The sequence below is a fragment of the Thamnophis elegans genome, chromosome 4, assembly GCF_009769535.1.
Source record: "Thamnophis elegans isolate rThaEle1 chromosome 4, rThaEle1.pri, whole genome shotgun sequence".
In the NCBI taxonomy this organism is placed as follows: Eukaryota; Metazoa; Chordata; class Lepidosauria; order Squamata; family Colubridae; genus Thamnophis; species Thamnophis elegans.
The window spans coordinates 65,304,600-65,331,775 of NC_045544.1; the positions used below are offsets into that span (position 1 = coordinate 65,304,600).

At 37.1% G+C, this 27,176-nt stretch overlaps 1 protein-coding gene across 3 annotated transcripts in view; it reads left to right on the top strand.

Annotated features, from left to right (window-relative positions):
• Nucleotides 1-20: 20 nt before the first annotated feature.
• Nucleotides 21-27,176, top strand: part of TTC13 (tetratricopeptide repeat domain 13) — a 34,852-nt gene continuing 7,696 nt past the window's right edge. For all 3 annotated transcript variants that reach the window (XM_032216172.1, XM_032216173.1, XM_032216174.1), the window contains exons 1-16: nucleotides 21-246; nucleotides 4,062-4,156; nucleotides 4,283-4,358; nucleotides 8,915-8,985; nucleotides 9,843-9,908; nucleotides 11,293-11,385; nucleotides 15,077-15,193; nucleotides 15,671-15,781; nucleotides 17,052-17,134; nucleotides 17,438-17,579; nucleotides 20,360-20,534; nucleotides 21,295-21,451; nucleotides 23,398-23,528; nucleotides 23,894-24,026; nucleotides 25,179-25,271; nucleotides 26,924-27,007. In XM_032216172.1, coding sequence (XP_032072063.1) covers nucleotides 27-246; nucleotides 4,062-4,156; nucleotides 4,283-4,358; nucleotides 8,915-8,985; nucleotides 9,843-9,908; nucleotides 11,293-11,385; nucleotides 15,077-15,193; nucleotides 15,671-15,781; nucleotides 17,052-17,134; nucleotides 17,438-17,579; nucleotides 20,360-20,534; nucleotides 21,295-21,451; nucleotides 23,398-23,528; nucleotides 23,894-24,026; nucleotides 25,179-25,271; nucleotides 26,924-27,007 — 1,847 coding nt within the window. In that variant the 5' untranslated portion in view covers nucleotides 21-26. The remainder of the gene's footprint in view (nucleotides 247-4,061; nucleotides 4,157-4,282; nucleotides 4,359-8,914; nucleotides 8,986-9,842; nucleotides 9,909-11,292; nucleotides 11,386-15,076; nucleotides 15,194-15,670; nucleotides 15,782-17,051; nucleotides 17,135-17,437; nucleotides 17,580-20,359; nucleotides 20,535-21,294; nucleotides 21,452-23,397; nucleotides 23,529-23,893; nucleotides 24,027-25,178; nucleotides 25,272-26,923; nucleotides 27,008-27,176) is intronic.

The window sequence follows — 27,176 nt, forward strand, 5'->3', positions numbered from 1 at the left end:
GTAATCTGCGCAGGCGTGGTTGAAAGATGGCACCTGCTTGCGGCAGTCGGGGCTGGTGGCCGAACGTTACAGCGGCGCTGAAGCTCTTTTGGGCGCTGGTGGCGGTTATCCGGCCGTTGCTGGTTCTGGCTGAACAGTACCCCTCCTTGTCTCTGCGCCACCAGCAAGGGAGCAGTTGCTGCCCGGGGTTTTGGGAGGCTGATTGGGATGGGGAGCAGCAATACGCGGCAATTGCGGGAGACGGTGGTGAGTAACGAGGAGAAAGAAGGAGCCGGAGGGACCGGGCAGTTTCTGGTGGGAGAATCCTAGGATGGCCTGGGCCGGTTTCGACTGCAAGAATGGCGAGTCCATAGCGGAGTGCATCGTTTAACCCAAAGATTCAGCAGTCAAGAAATGACTCCATCAATGTTTTTCAAACATGGTAATTTTAAGGCGTGTGCACTTCAACTCCCAGAATTCTCTTGCTGTCTGGGAGCAGTCCTGGAAGTTGACGTCTACACCTCTTAAAATTGCCAAGTTTGAAAAACTGGACTGCTGCATGATGTCCGAAGAGGAGCTGGAATCCAACAGGAGCTTGGGGATAGCTGAACAGTTCTTCATTTCAGCCCCTAGTTCTTCTAGGGCAGGGGTCAGCAACCCGGCTCTGGAGCCGTATGTGGCCCTTTCATCCCTCTACTGTGGCTCCCTGTCACCAGTCAGCACCACAATTTTGAGAGGAGCTTCTGGTTTGAGGGTGGGTAAATAGGGCGTGCCAGGAGGAAACTATGGCAAGGGGCAGGTTTTCCAGTCAGCTCCTCAATTGGTAGGGCTTTCGGTTAGGACAGATAGAGGAAAAAGGACACTGCGCTAGGAGCAGATTCTAGAGTGGGGAAACCGGACTTCTGGTTGGCTCCAGAATTGAAGGGGGGGAGGGGGCTTCCGGTTAGGACCTTTGTAGCTTTCAGTGTTTAAGATTGTCAACCCCTGTTCTAGGGGCTGAAATGCCATCTTCTCCGGTAAAAGAATGGCACCTTTGTAAGGATGACATAAGGGATGCAGTGACTCAGTGGCTAAGACGCTGAGCTTGTTGATCAGAAATGTCAGCAGTTTGGCAATTTGAATCCCTAGCGCCGCGTAATGGAGTGAGCTCTCGTTACTTGCCCCAGCTTCTGCCAACCTAGCAGTTCAAAAGCATGTAAGAAATGCAAGTAGAAAAATAGAAACCACCTTTGATGGGAAGGTAACAGGGTTCCATGCCCCTTCGCCGTTTAGTCGTGCCGCCCACATGACCACGGAGATGTCTTTGGACAGCTCTGGCTCTTCGGCTTTGAAATGGAGATGAGCACCACCCTCTAGAGTTGGGAACGCCTAGTACATATGTGCAAGGAGAACCTTTACCTACACCTTAAGGATGAGATGGCCAGTTGCAGAACATTGGAAGATAAATGGGGGTTGCACCTGTGACAGTAACCTTAGGCAAGACAGTTAATGGATTTTGCTTGTGTGGCAGGAGTTTTAGTAGGCATGATGAAGACAGGATGGTTAGTTAAATTTGTTTTGACTTTCGCTCTTCCTTGGATTTGGGAGAGTAAAGAGAGAAGATTGGCTGTTGAATCTATAAGAAATCAGTAATACCTTTTTTGAAGGAAGTAGTGATAGTAACTTCAAAAAAGATGATTAGGTTGCTATGATGAAACCTTAACTGAATTGGGAAGATTAAAAACAATTGTAGGCTGGATGCTAACACCACATATTGTAGTGCTATACTTGAACTGATCATTTCAAGACTGTTTTTTCCCCCCTTGGCTTCAGGCCTGGTTTGGCAGATATCACCTTAAATGCCCTCTCTTGATAAAGTGAGATTGGGAATACAGTTCTGTTAGTTGTTTGGGATCCCTCAATATATTTTCATATCGGTGATGACCACCTTTCTGGATCAATTCAAAATACTATGTTTGATCCAAAACTGCTTAATAGCTCTTATTAGGTTATTTGAAGGAAAATTATTATTTTTGTTTGTTTGTTTATTTACCAGGTTCCTACGATTCTTCCCTAGAGCTTTCTCTAGCTAAATTAAACCAGTGAGATAAGAGAAATTCTGAAGCGGTTGAGAAAGAAACGGGGGGAATTCTAGATATAACATTCAACAAATGGAAGAAGAACTTGTTAGTAGCTTATTTCATAAATGGCAGCTCAGTCTAGATTGCAAAAGACTAAGGAGAAGGGATGCAATATATTTAAAGAGACTACGCCTCAATGAATTCATTAATAGGAGAGGGCTGGAGATTGATTCTTCCTACTTGCTTGTGTCCTTTAGTATGGAACTAGATTGGTGGTAGTGGCATATTATTCTTTTATGAATGATAATAGAAGAACCAGAAATAAGCTTTTTAAAAAATGTATACCATTTTGCATGAATATGATCAGAAGAAAAATGTATTCTGTTAGGTGTGATGAATGAATGAGGGAGAACAGGAAAATATGATCAGGCCATTCTGTGACCCTAGAATAAGTGACCCATTCTGTGACCCTCCCCTTTGGGTTGTGAGCCGCCCTGAGTCCCCCCAGGGAAAAGGGCGGCATATAAATAAACTTCTACAATCTACAATCTACAAAATAATGAATGAGAATCACTTATTTGTTCTGGATACTGTATGTGATTTAAGTATATGTTTATTCATAAACGTACATGGTAGAAGACTGAATAAAAAGTTAAAGCATAATTTATTATGATGAAAAAGATACCATATTTTTGGACTATAAGACACGCTTCCCCCGCTGCATCCAAAAGTGGGTGGAAATGTCTGTGTGTCTTATAAAGCAAAGGTCTCCCTAATCCTCCGTATGTCCTGTTTTTGGCCTCCCCAACGTCCAGAAGCACTCTGCCTCCGGAGGCCTCCGCGGGTCCCGTTTTTGCCCTCCCCAGAAGCACCTTGCAGGCCAAAAATGGGCATCAATAGCACGTGCTGAGGCAAAAAACTATTTTCCCTCCTTGTTTTCCTATTCTAAACCTAGGTACATCTTATGGTCCAATGCATCTTATATGGTCCGAAAAATATGGTAATTTATGAGTGACACAGTGCTAGGTTCTGAATGTGGGAGAGAGCATTTTTTATAGTGTCAAGAGTGAATTTTTGGAAGAAAAGGAAAATAATGAAAAAAACAAGAATAAAAGTGGAACAACTGCAGGAAAAGAAAGTGGCGTCTTTATGAAAAAGTATTACTAGATTACTCTTCCCAAAAGACTGAAATGAACTTAAAGAGAATGTGGAAGTTGAAGCAGCAAACAGAATTATGGTTAAGGGCAGCTGCAGAAGTGTGTGGAATTTTAATGTAATTGAATATATGAAAAACAATAATTGGAAGTATAAAGTGGAGACAGCTATGAAAGGAAAACATTCATGTAAGATTAAAAAAGGTAAAGGTTTCCCCTACTCAGTCATGTTCCTAGCTGAGGGAGCCAGTGTTATGTGAAGATGCTTCTGTGGTCATGTAGTTAGTATGACTACATATACACAAATGCTGTTACCTTCCCACCAAATTGATATCTATTTATATGCATTTGGATGCTTTTGAACTACAAGGTTGGCAGAAGCTGGGACAAGAATGGGAACTCACCCTGTTGCACAGTGTTTGGATATGGAACTTCTGGTTGACAGACCAGTGTCTTAACCACTAGGCCACCATGGCCCCTCATATAAGATTAGATTGCTACAAAAATTAGGATGAAAAAAATATTTTGAATAATGTATATGAAAGAGTTGCAAAGAACGTGGCCAATTATAATTAAAAGAAACTGAGAAAATCCATATCATGATGGAACTAAAGTATTTTGAAGTATGTTAAGACTAAGTAAGGAATGAATAAAATAAAAAATAAAAATGAGGAATGATTTGGAATACAAGTGAATTGAATGAAATGAATATTTTAAAGATCTGTGTGAGGGTGATAGTAAGTTAGTTCTTTCATGGAGCCAATCTACTGTGATAAACTTGCAAGTGTCTAAATAGCACTTTATTTAACTTGCCCTTAATGTTGTAAGGTGAATGTAGCAATTAACTGTTACAACATTTCCATTTTAGACTCATCAATTTTGCACTTTCATGATTCAGACTGTGAACTACAAGGGTCTTCATCTTGTGAACCTCTGCTTTCTTGCACAACAGAAAAACTTTTGGTAAGTTTATTCATTGTGTTCAGGATAAAGAATTCTGAAAACAATTTGCAGTATAACTTCAGTGGAATTGTTCCATACCTTTTGCTTGAAGTTGTTAATTTAATGCATAAAACTTTTTTTCCCCAGAGCCAAGCAAAAATACTTGCCAAAGGGAAAAAAATTCCATTTCCTACAGATGATGAATACACAAATGAAGAATTAGGTAAGAGGCAGTATGAGTATTTTCTAAATTAGTTTCAATTGTAAGTGAACTGAGCAACAAGGGACTAGGAACACACCCCATAGATCAGGGGTCACCAACCTTTCAGACCTCAGGGACCACTAAATTTATAATTTTAAATCCCGCAGACCACTAATATGATCTGCCTAATGACCAGCTGGGTGGGCATGGCAAAGTGGTCATGTGACTGCGTGTGTGTGGCCAACTCAATGTCACTCACATTGAGGGGCCTCCTCGCCTGCCCGCCCGGGCTACTTAGGGCCCAACAGGAAGTAGTTGCTAGAGCTAAGCAGCCACCACAAAAAATAGTTGACAAAACAGCTGGCTCAGTTCAAATTGGATCTGACTGAGAAGGAGGCTCAGCAGAAGCACCTGCTGAGGAGGGAGGCTTTCCAAGCAGAAGGAAGACCTGCAGGAGTGCAAGGCCAGGTGCCAATGCCTGGAGGCACACCGGGTTGAAATGGTCAGCCAGTTCCAGGCCATGATGCAGTCCCACTGGAACAAGACCCAGCGGCACTTCCCTACAGCCTTCGCCCAAAGCCCTGCCCCAAGTCAGAATTTCTGCAGGTCGGGGGGGGGGGCAGAATTTCTGCCCCCCCCCCCCGACCTGCACAAAAAGACCCTGAAGGGGAAAACTCTCTGCAGCAAGCGTTTATTGCACATATTCAGCCCAGGGGCCGTAGTTTGAGGACCCCTGATTTAGTGCAAATAATTTTTCTGTGGACCACCAAAAAATTTTCACGGACCACCAGTTGATGACCGCTGCCATAGATCACTATGACTAAAGGTATGATTTATTTGTTAAAGAGTAGCATCAGCTAAAGCTAGTAGTGAAGTTCTCTCTGTCCATTTCTAGATGTGTTCATTGGACAAAAGTTTAGTATGAAATACTGATTTCAAACTTATTTTGTCTGTTTGGCTAAAACAACAGATTTTTGAGGATACCTTAAAGACTAGAAGAACAATCTTATATCCTGCTGAATTTAATCACATTTATTCAACAATGTTGTATCCACATGGATGCCAAGGGCCAGTAGTAGGAGCATTGCATGTAATAAGACTAATTTGGGCCGATATTGTTTCATCTAATCTCATAAGCCTTTTCTTCCCTCATCATAATGATGTTCTCATAACTTATATGAGGCCATGTTCCAAATAGTTTTTAATCTCTTGTCTGTAAAAAACTTCAGCAATTTTATCCATGTAAAATAAACCCCTTTGTGTAAAGGGTGTGATTTTGACCCTATATGGAATTATCTAAATGATAGATATCTCCCTTGGAGATAAAATAGCCCAATGGTTTAATTCAGAGGAAGGAAGTGCATACTTTTTAACCCTCTGTAGCTTTAGGGCACACTCAAACTCAACTATCTCAGAAGGCAGCAGAATATTTGATGTGTATCTTGATCTCAGAGCTAAGCTCCAACCTTTTGTAATAAAGGCAGTGGTACCAAAGCAGCATTGGAATACTATGCTATCTCTCTGAAGGCCAATTCACCACATTCTACCTAAATTTTAAAGGAGCAGAAAAGGTAATATAACATTCTGCCTAAAAAGAAAAAAAAAACGTCCCTATTCTGGCATATTTTAACAAATTGTTTATGTAATGCATTACACAACTGCATTGTACAGTTAGTCCTTGACATAACAGTTCATTTAGTGACTGTTCAAAGTTACAACAACACTGAAAATGTGACTTATGACTATTTTTCATAGTTACGACCTTTGCAGCATCCCCATGATTGTATGATCAAAATTCAAGTGCTTGGCAATTAGTTCATATTTGTGACCTTTGCTGTGTCCCAGGGTCATGTGATCACTGTTTGTAACCCTTCTGAAAAGCAAAGTGGAAACCAAATTCACTTAACAGCCAGGTTACCAACTTAACCAACTGCAGTGATTCAGTTAACACGAAAATTGACAAGAAATCTATGGCAAGAAAAGTCACAGTAAAAAGTAAAATGGGGCAAAACTCATTTAACAAATGTCTCACTTATCACTGGTTAGAATGCAGTACTGCAGGTTAACTCACTGCTCACTCCAGGAGTTTGAATCTGACAGGCTCAAAGTTGACTTAGCCTTCCGTCCTTCCGAAGTTGGTAAAATGAGGACCCAGTTGTTGGGGACAATACGCTGACTCTGTAAACTGCTTAGGGTGGTAAAGCACTATGAAGTGGTATAAAAGTGCATTGCTATTGCTATCCATACTCTAACATCTATGTGTGGATATATCTTTATTGTCAGTCCCTCCGTGACACACACACCCCTGACAAATGCAAGGAAGTAAAAAGAAAAAAAATCTCCTTAACCAGCTTAACATGGTAAAGCTCTGAGAGTGACACTATGCCCTCTGAGCTAATTAGATCCAATATAATTGGTGGGCCCTGCATTGTCCTTTCTTTTCATACATAGACTAAGATCCCAGAGGGATCAGGGAGCTATAATAGTTCCTTTATATAAAAAGGGTGACAAAAATAACCCAGCTAATTATAGGTCCATTAGTTTATTGAACATCATTAGTAAACTATATGCCTATTACCTATTCACCAAACTTCAAACCTGGTAATAGATGAGGGAAGAATCAACCCTGAGCCAGCAGGGTTTTTACCAGGATGATCTGCTCTAGACCTTTGCCTAGTGCTTCAACATCGAGCAGAGAAATCTACAAACCAGTCTGGTTTCAATCTATATGCAGTTGTCATTGACTTCAGGACAGTATTTGATAATATCTCAAAGATTAAACTCTGGGACATTTTGAGCAGATCCTTTATAAACAAAATACTCTTTACTGCTAATATATAAGATATATGATAAAACTGGCCTTTGAGAAATATGTAGCTGAGAAGGGGATCTTTCTGATTTTATTCAGCTTATCAATAAGGATGTAAACCTTTTAGAAAATTGATATCCATGGGCTTAAATTACCTTATAAACTTCTCCAAATTTTACTTTATGCTGAAGATGCACTTCTTTCATTGTCTTCTGTAGGCATGAAGCAGGCATTAAGAACCCTGGCATCTTACTTTAAATGGGGAACAATTAGTTAACTATGATAAATCTAAGGTTTTAGGTTTTTCTAACAAAAAGACAGAGGCATACGTAGACAATCAATTCTCATGAACTAGAACAAGTTAGATGTTTTAAATATTTGGGCATAATATTTCAGTTCAGGCCTCTAAGTTCAAGTAAATTATGCCATTTCTGCAGACCAGAAGATTGCATCAGCAATAACAAAATTTTATAGGCCATAGGAGCTAAATTACATTTCAATATCAATCAAACTGTTTATCACTAAAATAGTTGCAAAAATATTATATAGGATACAACTTGGCACTTCTATAAACCTGTATGAAACCAATCAATTTCCTTAGGACTTTGTTCAGCACCCCAACATGAACTCCTAATGTACTCTTGAGGCTTGAAACTAAGATCCTAAGCATTAAGGCTCAGGCCTAGACCAGGATTCTAATCTCAGGATTCAGAATCATGTTTGACCCTACAACCCTGTTGCCTTTGCTGTTGTAAGACAGCTACCAATCTCATTGACACTGAAGCTGTCAAGAAGAATTCTACTGCCGAATGCTAGGTAGCCACCTCATTCTTCTGCAGCATATTTATACAATCTTTTATCCTAAGCAAATATAGATGGGCCCTTTTCAGCTTGATCCCTCCCTTCTGAACTGCTGGCAAGAATATTTCATGGAACTACTTATATACAGAGACTTTGTTCCTATGGAACCAGGGATGTAGAAGCTCTTGTCCCTGTCCTCATACAATGCCCCTTTTATAATGCCCCCAAATATACTTTGAACTCCCCATTTGTTTATAAATTTGAGGGTCATGCTGATAATTTGTATCGGTTTTTTTTACTTTTTAAGGGCTGCTAACTCAACACTTACATACCAGATGGTCAAACAATTTCATTAAGTCATAAAATTACACATTTATAAAAAAATTAGATATATTCCATCATTGTCTTATCGTATTTCTTCCCCCCTGATAATGTATTGCTTTTTCTCTTTTCCTACTTTAAAGGTAGGTCAAAGACCATAATAAAGTGATTTGATTTGATTCATATAAATATTATCTGTCTATATCCCCTTCATGTTGATTGAGAAGGTTTCCAACATTTTGAAGCAAATTTATGGAGACTACAAAGAGCAGTAGAATAAAAAAAGAAAGTGAAAATCAGTTTTTTCTCTTTCCCCATTTTATGAGCAAGAACTACTTTTATAGGAAGCTGAATTATGCTGAGGCAGATCATTATTGCATGTGGTTCATTAATGGCAGCAGGACATGCAAGCAACACATTAATATTTTACTTTCAAGATAGCATTATATTTAGACATCTGTATTACTTTTATTAGTGTATTTATTGATTATTGTACAGTGGAGTTTGATCACGAAATTGGGTCATCTCAATATTAGATTTTCTAGATTTACAGTTTAGTTCCTTGTGGGATTTTCAGCACTCCTTACTAATGACATGTGTAATTTACAGAAGCTTGATTTAATAACTTAAAACATTATTTTGACAGCTATTGCTTATGTATTGATTGGCAATGGCCTTTATGAGGAAGCAATACACCACTTTTCAACAATGCTTCAGGTAACCTTTTTACATTTTTATTCAACTTTAGTAAAAGAGTTTCTCCAAAAAGACAACTTCCTTGGAGAAGATTAATAGAGGATAATGTAAACTTAATATGCAAAACATAGGTTTTTAGGGTTGAATTAGCATTTAAAATGTAATGCATTCTCATATTTGGGCAAAGGACATTGTGTGCTAGAAATGCTTGGTTTCAGTCAGGGAAAATATAGCTCAAAAAAAATTATAGGAAATAATTTTTATGGGTGAAATACAGTGACATCTTTCTAATGAAAACAGTTTTTACTTGTAGAATTGAAGTATCTATTTACACCTAATAGTCTGCAGTAGAGTTTGAATATTTATTTGGAGTTACAGGGCATTTCAAATTTGGGAGAGAATGAAGGAAATCTTTTTGTTTAAATAAGTGTCATTGAAAATGTCATATTTGAATATACAGTTGCTTTTGACATTAAGAGTACACAACCATTTAGAGTATCAAGGGTGGCATGTGTTGGTAAATGGTGGTTTGGTATATGCACATCCATGAATATGAAGATACAAGGTTACTTAAATCATTATAAGCTGTACCTATGATAATTTATTACTGTTTTATTATATGGTATTGTTATATTAATACCACAGGAAAGTTATGAAAATAAAAAAAAAATGTTATGAAAGCCCTTAGAATTAAAGCTAATTTTAACAACATGAGAAAAAGTTGCAAGTAGTTCTGGGCTCATCTGTGTGAACCCCTAAATAGCGATATCAGGGATGGATTTATTTTTAGTTTGTGTTAAACGTCTTAGTTGTAGAATTTGCTGCTAAAATACATGCACCACAGTTATCTAAAGTCTATTTTATTTTGCTCTGCCAAGGAACAACCAGAGCTCATCAGTGCAATTTATGGACAAGGGATAGCATATGGAAAGAAAAGGCAACATGTGAGTAGTTAATATATTTGAAGCAGCTGTCACTAATTACAGTGCATTTTCTTGGAAGTATGTAAACTCTTGTGAATTCAAAATGTTTGAAATGGATTATTCTGTGCTTATTGGAAATATTCAATATTTCCGACTATTCTGGGAATGTTCCAAACCTGATGATCACAGCCACACTTAGGGGTGCCCAGAACATTTCAAGTCAGGTCAGAATGGCTCTTTCAGACTTGAAACATACTTCAGTCGAGGTTTTTGTGAAGCACTGCACTAACTGACCTTACATACAGTATGTGCATCAGCAGATCCAGAATAGGGGCAGTTTTGCTGAAATCCTTGGAAAAAGCTTCATTTTTCAGTTTGGCTTATAAATACCCTGGGCCAACATTATTGCATTTTGGAAGATTGCATCCCTTTGAGGTGAGATTAGTTCTGACCTTGTTGGTCTTCCAGGAGAGCCTGGAGACATGGCATTGTCATCTGGAATCCAGTGATCTTGGTAGGGAGTCTGGTAAGTGCTTATACTGTTAGAAAAACGAATGGTGTTTTCCTACAGCTATGTTTTTGTTTTAAAAAAAATATTTTTATTGTTTTTATGGTTAATCATTTTTGTGGTTACTTTTTGGTTAAGTTTTCATTTTTGTCTGGATTTTTAACTTTGTAAGCCACCCAAAGTCACAGTCGTTTTAAATTTAAATTTAAATCTTGAATCAGTATAAATGTAAAACTTGAATCAGTATAATTTCAAGTTATGTGGTAAGTTTTCTCTGTGGATCAATATTGAATTAATATTGAGGTTTTAAATAAAGTAGGATAAAATAGCAAAAAAAGTAGAGGCTATGTAAAGTAATTAAAAATATTTCCATTTGTGGTTCTTTTAGGAGTCCAAAACAAAATGCAGAATGCTTTCAGATTACAGTTCTGTTATCTCTGTGTGAAAAGTTGGTCTTTTGACTTAGTGCAGAGTGGGATCCTCTGCTGCCTTGAATTTGAAACTGGCATAACATTCCTTTAGAAACAGCCATATTTTATGCACACTTTTTCTTTTACACAACCAAAATCATTGTTTACCCCATTTTCTGATTTCAAAGTATATATATATATGGACAATATGTTGGAAATGACCCAGTGAGTTCTGGAGCTCCAATTCCGTAACCAAAGACTTAGATCGAAGCATTACTACTTTCATCTTCAAAATATTGTTGACAATGGATATAAACAAGAAATATTTCAATGGAGCTATATTTGTCATATCAAAAGCTCCTTTCTTTTACTTACATATGAAACCAGCTGGTTTGATGCCTTTGGTGTTGTTCATTCTAAACCCTCTGAACTTAACTTCACTTTGATTAAACTAAATATACCAAAGCTTATATTCATTATTTTCCAGGATATTAAAAATGCCGAGCTTGCTTTGTTTGAACTAAACAGAGTAATTAATCTGGCACCAGATCATCCTGAAGTGTTTGAACAACGAGCAGAGGTACTTTTCCTGTTTTAAAATACTCTGATGTCTACATTTTTTCTCATTTTTACATTATTGAAAGTTCTTTGTTGTTGAAAATTATTGTTTTAAGTCCAGTGTAACTTTTGTATGCAGTTTATGCCATCTATTTAATTCAAAGGGTAATAGTGTTCATTCAGCTTTGGTTACACAGTACCCTATACAACTATCAATAGATTAAAGATAGTGACAGTTGTTTGGGTGAAAAATAGACAGAGTCTAACAGAGAAGATGGGAACCAGCTAAAGTTGATTTTCTCCCAATATTAATGTTAAATACATTTTAGGCATTCAAACAATGTATTATAATTATTTTGCAGCTGAGCATAGTGAGGTATATAGTTTACCTTAGTATTTATTAGATGTTTAAAACTATTGTAGTCTTGTATCTCTCAGCCATTTACAGAAATACCATATACAACATCACTATATAAACTAAAATAGTGACACCTTAAAAACATTTAGGAGAGTAGGTTAATAGGTCAGTGCTGGGAGAAAATCAGTCCTTACCTCCATCCAAATTCTTCATTTAAACCAAATTGAAGATTGCCTCAAACTGATTATAAAAAAAATGGTTAGATTGTTATTTTGGGAGTTTGGGCTTAGATGTATAGTGTAGGTATTTTGTGTTTTATTTAAAATGCTGTGAACCATTGTTCTTTTTATATGGTATGTTTGCTGCCCAGAGTTTTATGGATAGATGGTCAGTCTTACAAATTTGAAAATAAATGCAAAATAATATAAATCAGGGATTTCCAAACTGCTGGAGCACAAGAGTAACCTCTTGGTCTTTTTTTTTGTTAAAAAAAATGAAACAGGAATCATGATGCTAGTCTGTAAAGAAGAAAACTATTGCTCTAGCTTTGTCATTAAGAATAATTGTTTGTCTCTGGCAAGAAAGAGACACCCCCCATAGGTACTTCATGGGACATTATATTCGGAAGATTTTGATGGGGGTCTGGGAAAAAATGAGGAAAAAATATTATCTTAGGGTTCCGTGTTGGTTGGCACCATTAGAGGCCTTAACGCATCCGAGTTTATTTAATTGGACAAGAAACATAACATATAAAGATATCATGACAGAAGAGGGCAACATAAAAACAAAGATGGAATTAGAGCAACAGGGCAGGAATTTGGAATGGTGGGAATATTTACAGGTTAGAAACAGGTTTAAAAGTGATAAGGCACGTTTCGGGATCTACCCAAACCCTCAGGGGCTAGATAAGATCTTGTTTGGTGGAGACAAAAAAATGTTATCGAAGATCTACCAATTTTTGACCTGCCAAGATACTAATGAAGAGATGGACAAAAGCCTTCTAACAGTTTGGGAGAGAAACCTAGGTTATGAAATTGAAATGGGCAAATGGTGGGATCTATGGAGCAAGACCATTAAACTTACAACTTCTACTGCATTCAAAGAAAACATATACAAGATGGTTTATAGGTGGCACTTCCCCCCAACGAGATTAGCTAAGATGTTTCCTGGGTTATCTCCATTGTGTTGGAAATGTGGAAGAAAGGATGGCACATTCTACCATATTTGGTGGTCCTGTACTGAGGCCACGAAATATTGGAAAAGGATTAAAAATGGTTAAAAGAGGTTACCGGGGCAAACATTGAATGGAGACCTGAGAACCTGTTACTAAGCATCAAACCAGATAACATAAGCAGTTCAATATGGCATTTGAGCCTGCATATAATTGTGGCCGCAAGAATAACCTATGCACAACTTTGGAAATCCACCACTATACCGCCGGAAGATGCTTTAATTAAAAAGATCTACGAATGTGCAGAAATGGACAGAATGACGGGTTGGCTGAGGGACAAAGGAGAAACAGAACATTATCTTAGCTGGAACCTATGGTATATGTGGGCGACTAGGAGAACAGCAGGGACTTAAATGGGGAAAGTTAACATAGGTACCGTAATAGATCCCTGAATCTTGCAATGAGAAGATGTGGCTTAGAGACTTAATAATGAGGAAAGAAAGAAAAACCGGGCTGTGAATGACTGTCACCGTGGGGGGGGAGGGGGGGTTGTATGTTTAAAACGGCATTTGTATCTGTATGTTCTACTTTATATTGTTATGTATGATTTGTCTTGCTTATGTCGTTGTATTTATGTCGCTGTATTGTTTTTTCTGTTTTTTTAAAGGTAATAATGTTTAATAAAAATTATATTAAAAAAAAAAAGAATAATTGTTTGCCCAATAGTCTAAAATGATAACATAAAACAGATATGTCCTAAGTAGCACAAAAGAGCTATTCTGGTGCTGGAGGAACCAGGCAGAAAGTTCCTTCTGGACATTCTACTTGGCTTAGTCTATGAAGAATCCTGTGTAATAAGGCAGAACCAAAATGACAAGATAAATCAGAGAGAGTAGAAAGAGCATTCAATAAGCAGTACTGTTGCTGAGTAAAAAAGACTGACAAACTACAGGTAGTCCCCGACTTACAACAGTTCATTTAGTGACCGTTTGAAGTTACAACAACACTGAAAAAAGTGACTTATGAACATTTTTCACACTTATGACCATGGCGGCATCCCCATGGTCAAGTGATCAAAATTCAGATGCTTGGCAACTGATTCAGATTTATGACGGTTGCAGTGTCCTGGGGACATGTGATCACTTTTTGTAACCTTCTGACAAGCAAAAGTCAATGGGGAAACCAAATTCACTTGACAACCATACTAACTTAACAACTGTAGTGATTCATTTAATTGTGGCAAAAAAGGTCATAAATTGGGACAAAATTCACTTAACAAATGTCTCATTTAGCAATAGAAATTTTGGGCTTCATTGTGGTTGTAAGTCGAGGACACCTGTAATTTCTTTGGACTAGAAGCTCTGAACTTGAACAATACTGACAATTTGTTGGGGCGGTTGGAAGGAGTGATGGTCAGGGGTGGTAGCTGTGTATTTTGGGTCTAGCAGGCAAGTGTGACCAGCCCATCATCTTTATTTTCAAAAAATATTTTTATCCTCCCTTTATTACTTTTATTATTATTATGTATTTATTTTTTTATAAATAACTCAAGTTGGTGAATATACACAATATATTCTTCACCTATTTTCCCCCAAACATCAACACTGTTTAATAGATTGGTTGAGAGAAAGTGACTGGCTCAGAGTTACCCAGCTTAGTAACCCATAGTCTCCTACTTTCTAGCTTGGTGCCTCAACCACTAAACCAAACTGGCTCTCTCATTAAGAGAACACTTTCATCTGTCCTGTTCTTTGATGATACCAAAATTGTAAACTGGAGAACCAGTTTAATTAGAAATATTGGGCAAACAAACCAACCTTCAAAGAACATGTAAATGTAATTCCTTTTTATGCGTCTTGTATATATGAAACTGTGTGTGACAAATGCAGCATGTTTTATAATTTTTGCCCACTTGAGCTTGGAGTATTTGGAAAATAAATAAATAGCCTTCATTTAGGAAGGGAAGTAATAATTTTTATCTCACACTGCACAGTTAATGAATTATTTGAACATTACTTGTGTTCTGTGGGTCACCAAAGATGAAACTAACTGGAAAAGGTTAGCACTGTTCAGAAGTTAGAGATTCAGAATGTTTGTTCAGGTCCAATTTTTATTCCCCATGACCTAGTGCTTCATGATTAAATCGAATCCTTGCTAGGCTAAAATATTATTTTGAATTTATAGATACTGTCATCTTTGGGTCGAATTAGTGAAGCACTGACTGATATCACGAAAGCTATTCAGCTGAAACGCTCAGCGCAGCTTTATCGACACAGAGGTATTCTTTACTTCATATCTGAGGTAAGACTTCAGTCCCTCATAGTACTGAACATTAGACTCCCAAACATGTGAAAACAACTTTACTAGAAAAACTTGATGAATTAGCTCTCAGTATTTTAAAAGTTTAAGGTGTAATTTATACCTTTAGGTGCTGCAATGAGGTCACTCCCACAAAACATCTTTGTTATTAGTGTACTTTTTATAAGCAGAGATTGTTTTTTTCTGATCCCATTTATTGAATTACATACGATTTGTTTTATGCACATTTTTACAAGTACATTCCAGTGGTTTTTATTAGGAAATCAGACTTACTGAATTCAGGAGGTCTTATATTAAGGAAATCTAGTTTAATTTTGCCTAGTTGCTGTGTGATTGGTAGTTGTGCTTTTGTTTTAAGAATTAATATTGTGTAGGTCATAATATGAGTATTACATGGTATATTTTGAATTAGTTCTAGATTTTTTTCTCTATCTGATGACAGCTATTTTTCTACAATAGGACTATGCAACAGCCAATGAAGATTTTCAGAACTCTCTTGAGCTGAACAAAAATCAGCCAACTGTTATGCTTTACAAAGGTTTATCCTTTTTTCACAGAGGGCTTCTAAAGGTATGGAATTCCTATCCTATGTTTCCACAAATGCAAAAAGTTACAATTATGCTGCTCAGGTTGGTTGGTTTGGGAATGGTTGGGTTAGAAAAATAAACAGAAAAACAGACTTGTTTTTATATGGAACCATACCAATGCTTAATTTAGCCAATTGTTATTGTTTTTTTCAAAAGTCAGTGGCTGCATATCATTACGAAGCCATAACTTGGCTTATTTGGCTTTGCCTTAGTACTACATAAGGACCAGATTACAATAAATTTTAACAAGTTATGGTTAACACAAACCATGGCTTAGTGTGCATCAATCCAGTTCTTGTTTCTTCTATGTATTTTCTTAATGTTTCTTGAGTTCATATATCCTGGAAATTCTTGGGCTGAACCTGGAACCTCATGTTTGCAAACCCATATTCTGATCTTGAACTCTGTCTCTTGTCTAGAGTTTAATACTGAATTATTATCTGTTTTCATGTTTGTAAATTTATCTGAAGATAAAAAATGCTTGTTTTCACTTATAGGAATATTTTAATGTCTCTTGTTTTTGTCATATGTCACTTAACAGCCTAGACTTTTTATTTTGATTTTTGGTTAACTGATTATTACAATGTCATCGGTATCTTTCCTCTTTACAAACCATTGAAATTTCTGTCACTGAACAAGCTGATTAAAGGCAGGCTGCCTTATTTTCTTTCATTGTACTTAATGAGCTTGAAAATACTTTCATTAGTCCTGACTGTCCTGCTTTATATTTAATTATATTACTTGCAGCATGGTTGGAAATTAATATCGAAGACTTCTGAAATTTAAGTAATTATTTTAATTTGTGCCTGAGATTTATTATGCCTTTTTTTTTTTAAAAGGCCAAGTTGTCATCTCTATTTTTGGGCCTGAGGGACGCTATTAAAATGTTTCTGACAGATAAATTTAGAAGTCTATCTTTTTTATCACATAGGCTGTTGTCTAATTTTAGTTCTTTGTTAAGTTTACTATGTGGTTGCTAGACTACATGATAGATACTAGTCTTGTACTCTGTCTTATAATGCTTGCATGATATGGTTTCACACAGGTTCTAAAAAACTGAATATTTTGAAATGGTTTGCTTTTTATTAAAATTAATTCATACATAGTATATATAACAGGAATTATAATCTTCCTAATAATTCCTGTCAGAAAGTAATTGTCCAGATCTTTTATCCAATATGTATGTACTCACTCACTCATTCTAAAAGGTGAATAGAAATAATGGAAGTAGTTCTGTGTTGTGCTTTTCACAGGAAGCTATTGAGATATTTAAAGAAGCCCTGAAGCAGAAATCAGACTTCATAGATGCCTACAAAAGTCTGGGCCAGGCTTATCGGTAAGCACCTTCAAAATTCTCTTAACTTTAATGTTTCTCCAGTTGGGGTGGGGAGAGACAACCCAATAAAGCATTCACAAATTGGGTTTATGGAAAGGGGCATTTTTGAGCAAGGGTGCAATGCTTGCTAGATGTCTCAAATGTTATAGTTTTTCTGTCGAACATTATATCATATAACTTTTTAATAATCATAATATTGATTATTTTAAGCCCTATTTTAATAAATCCCATTTTAAAAATTTGCCAGATAAAAGTACTAATTTGCTGTTGATTTTTTATCTAATTGCTCAATAAAATAATTAGAGAACTTGGTAACTTTGAAGCTGCAGCTGAAAATTTTCAGAAGGCATTGATGCTTAATCAAAATCATGTCCAGACAATACAACTTAAAGGAAATATGTTTTATCATCATGGAAGCTTGGATGAAGCATTGAAAAACTTTAAGGTAAAGTTGGCAAAATTGGAGTATATTATAAAAGTTCTGTCATGTTTGTTTATAACATCCCTTTAGAGAAACTGCAAAAGATGATAAGAACCAAAATTGATATTAGCCTATTGGATTTGATTTGATTCATAATCAATCTGGCTGCTGTATTCTCCACTACCTGCAGCTACTGATGCCTCTCCAAAGGTATCTTCCTAGAGAACACATCACAATAGTCTAGCCCAGTGGTCCCCAACCTTTTTATCGCCGCGGACCAGTCAGCCTTTGATAATTTTACTGTGGCCCGCTGAGCGCGCGCAGGGGTGGGGAGCGTTGTTCGCGACGACACATTGATTGTTTATATATCAGATTGTTTTGATTAAACTTCCCTGGAGCCAATATGCTATATGTTATGTTACTTAAGAATATATATACCTCAGAATCAGATACAACATCCACATCATTTCCAACTGAGTCAATAAAATCATATGCCATGCCAAAACTATTTTAAATAAAGATATGAAATTAATCAAGTATTGCATTTATTTTTCAAAATGAATGTACAATTTTTTTATTATTTAAGTTTTGTACCCTATCTTTTCTAACTAACGTTAACTTTAAAAAGATGTTACATCAGACTACAATACAAGTAATTAAATGAAGACTAAAATAAGTGTTTTGGCATATTGAGCTTTTTATATTTCTTTCTTATATTGCTTCCTTAGTTGAGAACTTGCTCCTCAGCTTACTTACGCATTAACTGTTTGTTGCTTTTATGGTTTATTCATTCACTGCTCCATCTTCAGTTTTTTTCACAGGGGGCAGGGCTTCCTTCCTCCCTCCCTCCCTTCCTTCCTTCCTTCCCTCCCTCCATTCCTTTGGCCACCAATTTTGATCCAATTCTCTCTCTCTCACACACACACACACGTTCTTTGGGGGGGTTGAATTACTCCGCCTCACTGCGCAAAGTCGGCTCAGCATGCGTTCGGCCCCCACTTATGCCGAATCAAATCCGCGGCCGGCGGGACCAGGGGGTTGCATTTCAAAGCCGCCAGTCCTCTTGCTTCTTCTCCTTCACCGGCAAAGCTCCCGCTGGCGGCTCCGCCCATGGCAGCAGCGGTGGTGCCTCCCCCTCCGCTCGGAGCACCTCAGCTGGGCTCTGGGTTATCCCTGCCTCCACCTCCGCCACTTTCCTACTAGCTCCCGCGGCCTCAAAAGCACGGCAGAGGAGGAAGGGGGAGGAATAACGCGGGAGCCAGCTCAGGTGCTCCGCTTGGAGGGAGAGGCACTGCCACTGCCATGGGCAGGGCGCCAGCGGGAGCTTTGCCGGTGAAGGAGAAGAAGCAAGAGGACTGGCGGCTCATCAAAACAAGTCTGGGGAGGTCCTTTGCAGGCGGCCAGTTCTAGCCGCCTGTAAAGGACTTCCCCACGTTTGCTTTACAAAAAACTCTGCGCGGCAGATAGAATCTGCTGCGCGGGCTTTTTTTGTGATGTGCGCGGCCGCGCAGGCGCGCACCTTAGAGGGAACAGTGATCATGGCCCCCGGTCGCTGCGCGGCCCGGTGCCAGGTACTCCACGGCCCGGCACTGGTCCGCGGACCGGGGGTTGGGGACCACTGGTCTAGCCAAGTAGTGATGAAGTGTGAGTTATTATCACCAAGGCATCTTAGTCTACTTGGAGTTATAAGTAATGTACAAGTGGCACTGGGCAAGGCCTTTTCTAGCCATGGCTACATTCTGCCATCTAAGAAAGAGCTGTGATTCCAAAAGAACCCCAAAGTCACAAATACAGGTCCTCAACTTACAACAGTTCACTTAGTGACTGTTCAAAGTTACAACAGCACTGGAAAAAATGACTTATGACCATTTTTGACACTTAAGACCTTCACAGCATCCCCATGATCATGTGATTAAAATTCAGATGTTTGGCAACTGATTCATATTTATGACCATTGCGGTGGTCCCAAAGTTATGTGATCCTCTTTTCCAACCTCCTGACAAGCAAAGTAAATTGGGAAGCCAAATTCACTTAACAACCGGGCTACTAACTTATTAACTGCAATGATTCAAACAATTGTGGTGAGAAAGATTGTAAAATGGGGCAAAACTCACTTAACACATGTCTCACTTAACAAAAATGTTGGGCTCAATTGTTGTAAGTCGAGGACTACCTGCAACCTCTTTCAAAGGGAGCAGAACGCCACACAGTAATTCCTGGCACCAATGCCACCAGATTGCCCAGAAGTTTGACAGATAACAATTTTTTCTGGATAGGATCTTAGTTCGTTTTATTTCATCCAGACCCTGATAGACTCCAGGCACCAATTTGGCATTTCTACACCATATGTAGCTCAGTCTGGAGTGGGGAAGCATAACCCAGTTTATAAATATCACTTAAATGTCACTTGCTCTCTTTGCAGAAGGGCAGGTGTCCCAGAGTGTGTAGCCTTAACAGAGAAGGTGTGCCTCTGTATCCATATTCCCTTTCCCTTTATATGGGGGTGGGGCCTCTATCATTCTCCCCTTCATGCATAGACTACACATATTCTACCTGGAGGAGATGCTCCTTAAGCCAAGTAACCTACAATTATGTTAAATTACCTACAAGCAACCTGGAGCCAAGCGACCTATAATTACGTTAAAAATGAACGTATTACGTTTAAATGAACAGAAAAATAGCCTTGTTGAAATAGCTTCCTGGGGAAAAAACTTTTTAAAAAAAGAAGAAGAGAAGAAATTGTACTTGATGGATTTGAAATGTTACTCATGTCTTGGATTTATTGTCCCTTTTCAATGTTCTAGAGGTGTCTTCAAATAGAGCCATATAATGAAGTATGTCAGTATATGAAAGGTCTCAGTCATGTTGCCATGGGCCAATTTTATGAAGGAATCAAAGCTCAGACTAAAGTTATGCTAAATGATCCCTTGCCTGGTCAAACAGTCAGCACAGAATATTTGAAAGTGAAATACTTCAGGGGTAAGTTGCTGATAACAATATAATTAATGTTTTTACACAAATCTCTGTATATTTAACCATGGGATTTTATGGACACTTTTTGAAAATAAAAGGCATTCTTCGTTTGCTGCTGTGATCTAGTTAATAATGTTATGCCCTTATTTTATTTTATTTGAAACAGAAATGGTTTAATTACTTTGTCAACTTAACATATTTCTGGTTAGTGACTAATAAAGAACTAAACTACCAGAGAAATGAAATCATCTTCCAGAAATGAAATCATCTTCCTGGCCATTTTTCTAATATTTTTTCCATTCATGGGATGTTTTACTTAGAAATTTGTATTACTGCAACTATTCAATTTTTTTTACTTCAAAGACTGAGCGATTGACAAAACCTCCAAAGCAGATAAAACAATTTAAGACAATTGGAATTATTAACATATAGATGAAAAGAAGCTAAGACATCAGTTAAAAAGCTTGGCTATAGAAGTACATTTTGAGTGGAGAACTACCACTAGCAACTGTTTGATCTTCACAAATCATGCAAGCGGTTAGTTTCTTGCCAACTGTATAAAACTGTCTGCCACTTTGAAAATTAACAGGCCTGTTGTTTGGGGAAAATATCCAAATATGGCATTAAAATGTTAATAAAATGAGTACGAACCATATTGCCTTGCTTTAATTTTTGGGGGAGAGAGAAGGAGGATAAATCAGCTGAATTTCACATGGAGGTCTTTTGGAGAAATTATTAGAGAAAATATATCTCATTTTCTCCACAGAATATTCTCGCTATCTCCATGCCCATCTTGATATTCCAGTTACAGAATACAACATAGATGCAGATCTTCCTGGGAAGTTTAAAGACCACTGGGTCAAGAATCTTCCTTTTTTGATAGAAGACTATGAAGAACAGCCAGGCCTACAACCAAATATAAAGTGAGTGATTAAAGTGCTATTTTGTTACCAGGCTGTGCTAGAAATGTTTAAATGTTTAATCTAGAGCAACAAGCGTATATCTTTATGCATTCTTGTTTTTAAGCTTGTAGAATTCCATGGTTTTCTGTTTCATGTAAAATCTAGGAAGAAGAATTTGAAACGTTCTTTTTTTCAGCCATGCTCAATTGAATACAATTTTACAAAAGCAATAATAGCTGCTATTTCTTGTTTCCAAAATAAATTATGTCAATAACTTTAGAGATTCAAAACATGAAACTATGAAAAATTGATTTTGCAATCATTTATTGAACAAATAATTAACAGATATGGCATTTCCTTCTGTGGAAAAAATGAGTACACTCTTAATCTTAATGCCTGGAATTTCCCCCTTTGGCAAAAACAACCTCCAATTGGCATTTCTTATAACTGTCTACAGCAATGTTTCTGGGAGTTGATGTCCAAACATCTTCAAGCTGCCAATGTTGAGAAACAATGGTCTACAGTCTCTGGCATTGACTGGGAAGATTTTTTTTTAAGCTGTGTGACATTTGAAGGGTTTCTTGCATAGATAGCCTATTTCAAACCATCCCATAGCATCTTGGATTTAGGTTAGGTTAATTTTGACCATTTGAGAATCAACCATTTCTCCCCCCCCTTCCCAGGCGTTCCTTGGTATATAGTTTGGTGCTCCAAACTATAACATTTCCACCACCATGCTTTATAGTTAGTAATATTTCTGGTAAAATGCTATCTTTTGTTTTCACCAAACATGTTTTTTATACTGTGGCTAAATAACTTTGCCTTTCTGTCCACAGTGCATTATTCCGGAAGTCCTGATCTTTACATCAGTGTTCATGAACAAACTTCAGTCTTGCCTTGGTGTTCTTTCTGGGCAGCAAAGATTTCTTCTTGGCACACCTCCCATATAGATCTAATTTATGCAACTTCTTTCTAATGGTAGACTTAGGTTCCTTGACATCAGTAATGGCAAGGTTTATCCATAAGATTACATAATGTAATTCTAGGGTGCTTAGAGACTTCTTTCAGCATCTTGCCTTATGCTCACAGGTTGAACACACACACTTTTGTTTATAACTTGTTGATGAAACTGTCACAGAAAACAAGCTGATCTTCTTTCATTCGGAGCTTGTGAAATAGTTTTTCAAGCAGCTTCTTATCCATTAGCAGCAACATGGCACTTGAAAATTGAGAGCTTTGCATGCTTGTTTGAAGAATGTGTTGCTGTTGAAACTCCTTTAGTCTGCAGGACTAAGCAAGATCCTGTTAGTAAAGAAACAATCTCAGATAACAGTACTGAACTGTCTAGCTAGACAATTATTAATATACAGGCAATCCTCACTTAATGACTGGCATTGGGACTGGAATTTCCATTAATAAATGATGATAGGATCATAAAGCACAATGTCATATGACCACATTGCTTAGCCACAGCAGTTCTAGCAGTTCCAGTTGCTGTTGTTAAGCAAATCTTCTGATGTCATTAAGTGCAACATCATGTGCTTGCCATTTGCTACCTCCTGCTGGTTTTCCTGTTGACTTTGCTTGTCAAAAGCCAGCAGTGAAGGTTCCAAGTGGCAGTCATGTGACTGTGGGACCCTGCTACATCATAATGGTGGGCCAGTCACTGAATGCCCAGATCATGATTTCATGACCAGGGGGTCTCTGCAACCATCATAAGTATGAAGACTAGTTTCAAATACCACTTGTGGTAAGTTCAGACGACTGCGGAAAAAATGATTGTTTAGTGTAGATGACGACGTTCTATATTCATAAAAAAGAACATTGCCAAAAAAACCTTCTACTTTGGTGACAGTCAGTGGTCTTGCACCTTGTTTCTAATATGGTTAATTCCTAATATTTACTATCTGTTTATGACTTCATACAAACCCTCTTGATATTTCATATAAACTCTGTTATAATTTTAGAGATGTGCAGCTTCACAAATTTGAAAACTATAAGTCCTCAGTGCAAGAGATGATATGTGTAGCTAATCATTTGGGTTCATTAATGCAATATGAGACTGTTGGATTTCTCCCAAACAAGAGAATGCATAGAGGTAAGCTAGGAAAATATAATCTGAACATCATTTCTCTTGCTATCACAGTTGTCTATTTTAAAATATAGAATTATAAAACATACTTTCCTCCAACTTGTAGAGCAGTTCATTCAGAGATTATGCAAAAATATTCAAGTATTTACAAGCTGTCATTTCTATGTATCAAATCTATCGAGGAAGCTATGCCCAGTGATATCCAACACCAGCTATCATTTATTTCATTGTTTCTCTTAAATTACAATTTGAGCTGGATGTTAACCTCACTGAACACAGCAGGCCTGAGATTCAAAAAATGGTGCAATTCAATATATGAAGAGAATAAATGTGAGTGGGCTGAACTTATGCCTACTTTGTTTGTTCTTCAGCAATGGGGCTAGCGGTGCTAGAAGTAATGCAAGCTGTACAGCGAACTTGGGTAAACTCAAAGGTGCGGATGAATGGAAAAACCAAGCTGATGCAATGGAGAGATATGTTCGACATTGCTGTGAAATGGAGACGGTAATAAAGGAGAACATTGATTAGGACTGTGCAAACTATTTGGAAAGGTGCTGTGGTGAAATGGAGTGGCAGTTACAAGGGAAGCATCTTCAGTGTAATGCACAGACATTGTTAGAAAACCAGAAATGGGCCTCGCCAAACGTTTAAGAAATATAGAGATGTTTTGCAAAGTGCCCCTCCAAACAGTTTCTACAGTCTTCAAATATATTAAATTGACACTCGTGAATTTTGCTGGTATCACTATCAGGAATTCTAGCTAAGCAGTCTTAAGTTTTGTAAAAGTAAAGATACAGTAGACTGAGGAAATTTACCTTACCCAGTTTCTGTGTGGTTTCTATTTCATTAGTTCTGGTTAGTATACTTAAAAAAAAATTGGAAAGAAAATTCAGAAAAGAGACAAATGAAAGGACAATGAGATTTTCAATCTTCTTGGGGGAAGATTGCGTAGTTTAGAGTTCTTTAGTTTAGAAAAGGGCCATTGTAGAGGTTTATCAAATTATTCTAGAACTAGAAGCAGTGCACTTCTGAAAACCAGTCTCAGGAAAATAGAGATAGAGAAATAATACCTTCATAATTGTGAGCTTTCCAGAGGTAACTGGTTGCCACTACGGAACACTTAATTTGTACTAAAATAAACTACAGTTGGCTCCAGCAAGGTTATTCTTATAGGATAATACTGTTTTAGCAGTATAACAAGTTTATACTTGTGAATGCACTCAATTGAACTAACTTAATTTTCCCTCAGCTGGTGCTTTTCTTTGTGGAGTATGTTGGCATTTTTAGGATTTATTTAGTTCCCAGTTCTATACATACACACAGCTTGATTTATATATTTTTATTTATTGGTGGGAGGAGGTCAAGGTAAATTCTCATTAAAAAATCATAACCATTGAGGGACAATGGAGAGGAGCTAGATGAGACATTTGGGTTGCATTCATGATTTATAGTTAGGTTGTTTTATGTTCGCAGTCACAATCAGCTGTTTATTAACACTAAAATGGCTTGAACTATAATTTAGCTCTCTAATTTAATCTCATGCAGCCTATTCTAGAAGCTAGCTCAATATTGTAACTGGAAAGAAGCAATAAAAATGTCAAATTGGATGTGACTTGATATAATCTTTAATGGGAGTAACACAGTTTGTCTTTGCAGGATAGCTGATCCAGACCAGCCAGTGCTATGGTTAGACCAAATACCAGCTCAAAGCCTTAGCAGAGGTTTTAATAATCACATCAATCTTATCAGGTATGATGTTTCAGTGAAATTTGTTTACTTCAGATGCTGTAAAAGAATCATTTATTCTATATTAGGTTAATTCACAAAATAAAGATTAGGATTTTAAAATTGGCCTTACATGTTTTTCTTTTATTATATTTTATATTTAATATATTGTAAAACGAAATATAGTCCCTTCCTTTGTCCAGAGGATCAAGAGGTACAGTAACTACTGTATGTTATTCTGGAATCAAATCAATAATCCTCATGTCTTTCAAAAGTGCTGAGGTGGTAATTCTCCCTGTATTGAAAGTAGCTCCTAAAATAGTAATAGTATCTCTATAGAATAATGCCTCAACAGGTCCTCACCATCTAAGAATAGTTTTATCATTATATGTCCCCACCTCTCCTTCAAAACAAAACAGGATTCCATGCTGGAGCATCCCCAGAGAAGTGCAGAAAAGATCAGGCCACACTATGGTCAATTACAGGTGTTTGGACTGTGGTTTATATATATAGGCTGGCAAACCTTTTGCTTTCCCAGAAATACTGAGAAGTATTTGCTTTCACCAGCTTTGCTTATTTGCAGGAGTTTGAAGAACAGACAATTTTTGAATCCTCTAAGTGTAATCCATCTAGTACAAAAAACCCTATCTGGCATTCCATGACTGTGGAAATATTGCTTATGGATGGTCCAAACTAATTTTATTTTTAGGGTAACATAAAAGGTTTCTATCTTTGATAGTTTAAAAGTTTAATCTGGTTTTATGATGCTTCAGAAAGCACTGTAGCAACTGAGTGGCTATGATGTTCAGCTATCCTGATGCTGAATTATTTTCATCTTTGATTCTGAGTGGAGTGGTGCTACCTTTCAGTGGAGGGAGGGAGATTACTCACGGTGTCAGTTATAAACAGAACAGAAGGATTTTTTTCTCCCTGAATGTTTGCTATTTTTACTGCTGTGATTATTTTGTACAATGTTGTAGTTTATAAAACTGTCCAGAATAATCTGGAATGGGACAGCTTAACCATTCTGGAAACAAATAGATAAATAAATGCCTTCTGAGGATTGATGGGGTGGGATGGGGGGTTAATCTTTCAGTCATATGTAAAGCATCTTGGTTGCACTCTTAAATAATGACCTGCCATCCAAAGGGATTTTATTAGGATTGGTTCTTTCAAGGTAACTTGAAAATTCTTCTGAGATTAAATAGCTTTATATTATTCTCATAGTTTAGAATTCAAACTCGGCATTATTAAAATATATTACCTAGGAGTAATGCTCATTGCAAAAGAGACTTCTTTTATGAATTAAATACAATGATTATGTATAACTTGCATTTAGATTACAAATTTAATATAAATGGAGAATAAATTTACATTCATTTTATGAATAATTGTTCATAATTTTCTCCTCTTACCATATTACTGTTCAACCTTGATTCATATACAAAGATGATTAAGAATAAATTAAAAGTGAGTTTTGTAAAGGCTCGGAATATTTTATTGTTCATATACTCCAGATTTCATAGCAAGTAGGTATTGGAAAAAAAACCCTCTTGAGAGCACAGTTCATAATCCAGTGTCATGTATAAAAATTGTGCATGTCCTTTAATTATTCATGTATGAATGATCTCTTTAATCTATCTTTAACATCCATTTAAAAATATTTGTATCTACAGGGGCCAGTTTATTAACATGAGATACACAGAGTATTTTGACAAGATACTTCATTTTATCAAAGACAGGATCCTTGTTTATCATAGGTACACATTTTTTTCTTGCAATTTTATAGCAATTTTTGTTATTTATAAAGCATTTCAAGACTAGATGCCCTGTATGTGTATATATCAATACATGCATTCTGGCTGTATATATATATATATATATATCATCTGAATAAAGTGAGATAAATATTATGAAAAAAAATCCCAA